The sequence below is a fragment of the Castanea sativa genome, chromosome 10 (assembly GCF_040712315.1).
Source record: "Castanea sativa cultivar Marrone di Chiusa Pesio chromosome 10, ASM4071231v1".
In the NCBI taxonomy this organism is placed as follows: domain Eukaryota; kingdom Viridiplantae; phylum Streptophyta; class Magnoliopsida; order Fagales; family Fagaceae; genus Castanea; species Castanea sativa.
The window spans coordinates 2253900-2259447 of NC_134022.1; the positions used below are offsets into that span (position 1 = coordinate 2253900).

The window sequence follows — 5548 nt, forward strand, 5'->3', positions numbered from 1 at the left end:
GGCATCCTAAACTAGATGGAATTCAGTTGACATGTTGGAAGATGGAGAAGCAATAGCGATAGAGAATTTATTCACAGAAGAAAAGGTGTTTCAAGCTTTATACTCTGTCTCTGTTTTGGAAGAATCATTGGGATGGTAATAGTTCCTTTCAAGATAGACATCCGGAGTTGTTTAGATTTACTAGAGACAAAGATGCTCGAGTCTGACTGTATGGAATGGGTACATGGCAAGGCACACTGGAGACCTATTTTTATTCAAGATGTTCAAGATTAGGAGTTGGAGTCTATGACTCAGTTTTTAGATGATTTGTATGCTGCACAGGTTGGTTCATCTGGTGGTGTTAAGCTGGTTTGGCTCCCTTCCACCAACAAAGGGTTTCAAATCAAGAGTTATTACACAGTGATCAATACTAGAGCAGCTCATACTCTTAATTTTCCTTGGAAGTGTGTCTGGAGAGGTATTTCCCCACCTTGTATCCGTATTTGTCTGGGAGGCAACACTGGGAAAATTTCTAATGGCAAAAAAACTCTATAAAAGGGGTATTGTAATCGCGGATTGGTGTTGTCCCATTGTTCAATTGCCTATGATTTGTTGGTTTTTTTTTTTTTTTCTTCTGTTTCATCAGGATTGCTTGGGTCATGCCAAATTCAGTCAAGTCTATGATGGAGTCTTGAAGTGGAATAATGGGGTGTCGTAGGTATGGAACTGTATGGCGGGCAGGGCCAGCCTGTATTCTATGGTGCATTTAGAGAGAGAAATCTATGGATATTTGTGGAGAAGAAGCTGTCTATACCAAATCTCATGTTTCTTTTCTTGAAAACTCTCTTTGAATGGGTGACACACTCTTTTTACTATCTCAGCCTTTTTTCTTATGGAGTTTTTCGACTCATTGTACTTGTATCACTAATCTTATAGGTTCCTTTTCTATCTTTTCTATCTTTTGTTTCTTTCTATTTTTTAAATCTCGGAATACTTCCAATATACGCTTTTCCAAATTTAATAATTTACAATTTCTTATCAAAAAAAAAAAAACCTCCTTTTTCATCTTGATAAGCTATTTGATTTTAGTTGTGCAAGAACTAAAATTAAATAGCCTTGTGCATAGATGGAGGTGTGGAGTGTTTCTTGCGAGTTACAAAAGTAATGCAGCAGTTCAAAGGGATCAAAATCAGAAAAGCTTCACTTCTTTATGATATTTGTTCATTCTTTCTGCAGATTTTGAATCGTTAGGCTTGCTGCATCATCTGTGTCAGTTTGACCTTATGAGCATTTTGTTAGTCATCAGAGAGCATTTGGCTAGTGTCACTGCTCATTTTGCAAGGATGCGCCGAAGACTTTTCTTTCTTCACATGAATGGATTTCAACACGATTGAGTTATTTATTCATGCTTTCCCATTTCCTAATCTGTAATCTCCTCCAGCATTTGTACTGTTAATCGAAATTAAGTGTAAATGAAATCTGTATAAATTGAAAATGCTCTCCTTTTGCAAATGACTCTTGTTTATTCCATTATCATAATTTTGGATTTGATCAATCATAATATATACAAAGGCCAAATCATTCTAAACGACATTATATATGAATATAAATACACACATAAAAGCGCATATTATTTTTGCTAGACTAAAGGCCCAATTAGACAACATTGTCAACTTGAAGCTCTATGTGGAGTCTACAAAGAGGACAAGAAGTATGGTTCCGAGTCAACCATGTCTCAATACATGCAGGATGGAAAGCATGGAGACATGTAGGAAGTTCAACAAGGCTCTCACCCTCTACAAACTCCTCAAGGCAGACAGGGCAGTCCGTGGCGGCTTCACCGGCATGGAATTCTCTTCGTGGTAGTTCCGTCATAGGAGCATGGGCCTGATGATCCTGAGGAAGCTCCGCATTGTGCTCTTCCTGTTCTGGCTGGTTCTTCATTATCCACCAAAGAAAGAACAGAATGAGATGCACGATGACAACAATGACCACTGCTGGTCCTATTGCATAAATCCAATCGGGTGGCCCTCCCTTCCAATGGAAATTCGCGCTATTTGCCGTTATTGTTGCCGTTGCCGTTGTATTGCTTGCCATTGACGGTGCTTGCTTCCAACGGGAATTCAAGATACTAGTTGTTGCATTGCTAGGCATTGTCGTGAATTTTTCTTTCTTTCTTTCTTTTTTTCTTGCTCTCTCTGGGAATACAAACTCTCTGATTGATATATATATGATAAATTTACATTAAGACAAGGACAGAAATACGCTTTGGCGTGTGTCAGTGAGTCAGTGGGTCAGCAGAAAAAAACAAATATAGAGAGTAGATTCACATTGTCTAGTTAAGTTATACTTTCTCCTGAGTTTCTCGTAAGTTTCTCGTAAGTTTCATGATGGAGAATCCGTTTCCAATCGATGTAGAGATTGAGATTGGCCCAAGTTAAGTTATAGACTAGTGGCCCAAGTTAAGTTAAGTGATTGGCTTAATTTAGAATTTATAATACTCTGAAATAAGTAGAATATTCACCCCCAGAAAATGGTGGTGCTTGCTTTCAAAACTACAAATATAAGTAAACCAATTGTGAAATTTTCTTTATGTTTAATAATATGAATCTTAATTAATTGCTACAACAAGAAAAACTGTATAATTAGGATTTGATTTTGAAAATCAATAATATATATTATATTATTTACTCCAAAACGAATCCAAATGAGGGGAAATATATGTATCTCTATAGCCTAAGGATAGGTACAAAAGGATTCGTTTTTGATACAAAGGAATAACCTCTCATATGCCAATGCTATCTTTCGTGCAGTAAACATGGAGGTTGCATATTCACGACATGCCTGTCCTCTCTGTGCTAATCTCTCTGATCCTTCCTCCACCACTGCTTCAAGTGCCTCTAACAATGACTCTACATTTGGGGCAAACATGTAACCAAATTCATCATCCACAACAATTGTACCTTTGATGCTAGGAAACCTTGATGCCATTAAGACAGGGACAGAAATACGCTTTGGCGTGTGTCAGTGAGTCAGTGTGTCTTAATGTAACCAAATTTACATTAAGACGGACAGAAATACACTTTGGTGTGTGACAGTGAGTCAGTGGGTTAGCAGAAAAAAACAAACATAGAGAGTAGATTCACATTGTCTAGTTAAGTTATACTTTCTCCTGAGTTTCTCGTAAGTTTCTCGTAAGTTTCATGATGGAGAATCCGTTTCCAATCGATGTAGAGACTGAGATTGGCCCAAGTTAAGTTATAGACTAGTGGCCCAAGTTAAGTTAAGTGATTGGCTTAATTTAGAATTTATAATACTATGAAATAAGTAGAATATTCACCCCCAAAAACTGGTGGTGCTTGCTTTCAAAAGTACAAATATAAGTAAACCAATTGTGAAATTTTCTTTATGTTTAATAATATGAATCTTAATTAATTGCTACAACAAAAAAAACTGTATAATTAGGATTTGATTTTGAAAATCAATAATATATATTATATTATTTACTCCAAAACGAATCCAAATGGGGGGAAATATATGTATCTCTATAGCCTAAGGATAGGTACAAAAGGGTTCGTTTTTGATACAAAGGAATAACCTCTCATATGCCAATGCCATCTTTCGTGCAGTAAACATGGAGGTTGCATATTCACGACATGCCTGTCCTCTCTGTGCTAATCTCTCTGATCCTTCCTCAACCACTGCTTCAAGTGCCTCTAACAATGACTCTACATTTGGGGCAAACATGTAACCAAATTCATCATCCACAACAATTGTACCTTTGATGCTAGGAAACCTTGATGCCATTACGGGCTTTCCACTCATCATGGCCTCCATAAGAGTTAGATCAAGCCCTTGAGGCCTAAGTGTGGGATTTACAAATATATCAATGGCATTATAGAAAGCCTTCAATTGTGATGGACTCATAGAGCCCAAAACCAGAACTTGAGGCCCCAAATCTTTGTACCTTTGCTCCCATGGTCCTGACCCAGCAACAATCAAATACACATCAGGGTGCTTTGAAATCAGTTTGGTGAATGCTTCATAGAGTAGTGGATGACCTTTGTCTTTTACCAATCTTCCAGCCACACCAAGTACTAAACTTGCATTACCTGGGACACCAATTCTAGACCTGAACTCAAGGCCTATGCTCAAATCTTTTCCAAACTCATCCTCGTCAACACCATTGAGAATCACATGGACTCTTTTATTAGGAATTTGATACACATCCCTAAGCATTTCCCCACAACTATCACTTATAGCAACATGATGTGCATAGCTCTTGAAGAACCTTATTTCATTTAATACCTTTGGGACTACCCCTTGTAAAGTATTGTTGAAAGCTGGAGATATGGGCTCGTTTGGTCTTCGAGCCAAATCTTGGAAAATATCAGATTGTAAGCTCTCAAGTGCTATGCCATGCCATGACACAGCAAGGTTTGGAAGCTGTCTTGCAATATAGTGAGGAAGTGCTACACTTTCGGAGTGAACCACATCAAAGGGTTCACGTTTGTTCTCTTCCATAAATTGCTCCCAAGCTTTGTTATATCGCCAACGCCCCGGTTCGCCATCATGGCAATGGATATATGGTGAAGAAGTTGTACTAATCACTCCAAGTTGATTAGGAGAGGTGAAGACATGAACTTGATGGCCGCGGCGTGCTAGAGCTGTGTGTAGAGTATGTGCGTGGCGTTCCATGCCTCCCGGTGTTGTACCAATAGGCCATTTTCTTGAGAATACAGCAATCTTGAGAGCAATAGGTGGGGGTTGGTCAGGGTATTGGAGGAAGAGAAGACGGTTCCAAGCAAATTGGGCTGCTCGAAGATCACCCGACCAAGGCTTGACATGGTTGGCAAAGGTTGTGCATATGGATGCGGTAGGTGTGTGGAGGAGAAAAAGGGCTGGGATGGTGAAGAGAACTATGAAGAAAAGGATGGTACATAGATTGGATTGGGAAGAGGAAATGGATTTCTTGGGTTTGTTGTTGTTATTGTTAATGTTGAGAGCCATTTTGGGATGGTTTTTTCTAATTGATAGGGAATGAAAATGTGGATGTTTGTGTTGTGGCTTTTCACTTTGAAATTTTGGTATGGTAGTACTATTAGTCTATTACTATACTAAATTTCATTGCTGAAAAGTTGAGAAAAGTTTTGGCAGGTTTTTTGGGGGGTTAGACACGCACTCAAGCAAGTGCGTTTGGGTTTTGATTACTTTAATTAGAGTTTTCTACTTTTCTTCTTCAAAGTGCATTTCTCACGCTTCTTTGAAGAAAAAGTGGGATTCATGTGCCAAATAGTTTGTGACTTTTATGTATTTATGATGGGTGATTTTATATGATAGTATATGAGCATTTCATGCGGTCACATGAACCCACCATGATTGACTCTAAATACATTCCACTTTCGTTTTTCAGCTCATGAATTATGCCAAATCCACATGACAAAGAGAGAATTTAAAGTACTCAAATTTCAACTTTTGAGCGTGATTGATTTGAATTGTTTTTGAATAAGGTTATTTTTATTGACTAAATTTGTTTAAAATTACAATTGTATATAAAATAAGAGTTTAA

General features: G+C 37.9%; 1 protein-coding gene across 1 annotated transcript; it reads right to left on the reverse strand.

Moving 5' to 3' along the window:
* Nucleotides 1-3443: 3443 nt before the first annotated feature.
* LOC142613633 (uncharacterized) lies at nt 3444-5228 on the reverse strand. Its single transcript, XM_075786069.1, has one exon. It carries the CDS (start codon nt 4987-4989, stop codon nt 3532-3534), a length of 1458 nt encoding a protein of 485 aa, XP_075642184.1. The 5' UTR covers nt 4990-5228; the 3' UTR covers nt 3444-3531.
* Nucleotides 5229-5548: the final 320 nt, after the last annotated feature.

What these genes read in the sequence shown, in the direction of transcription:
- LOC142613633 (XM_075786069.1), bottom strand. Translation starts at nt 4,989, where the DNA reads ATGGCTCTCAACATTAACAATAACAACAACAAACCCAAGAAATCCATT.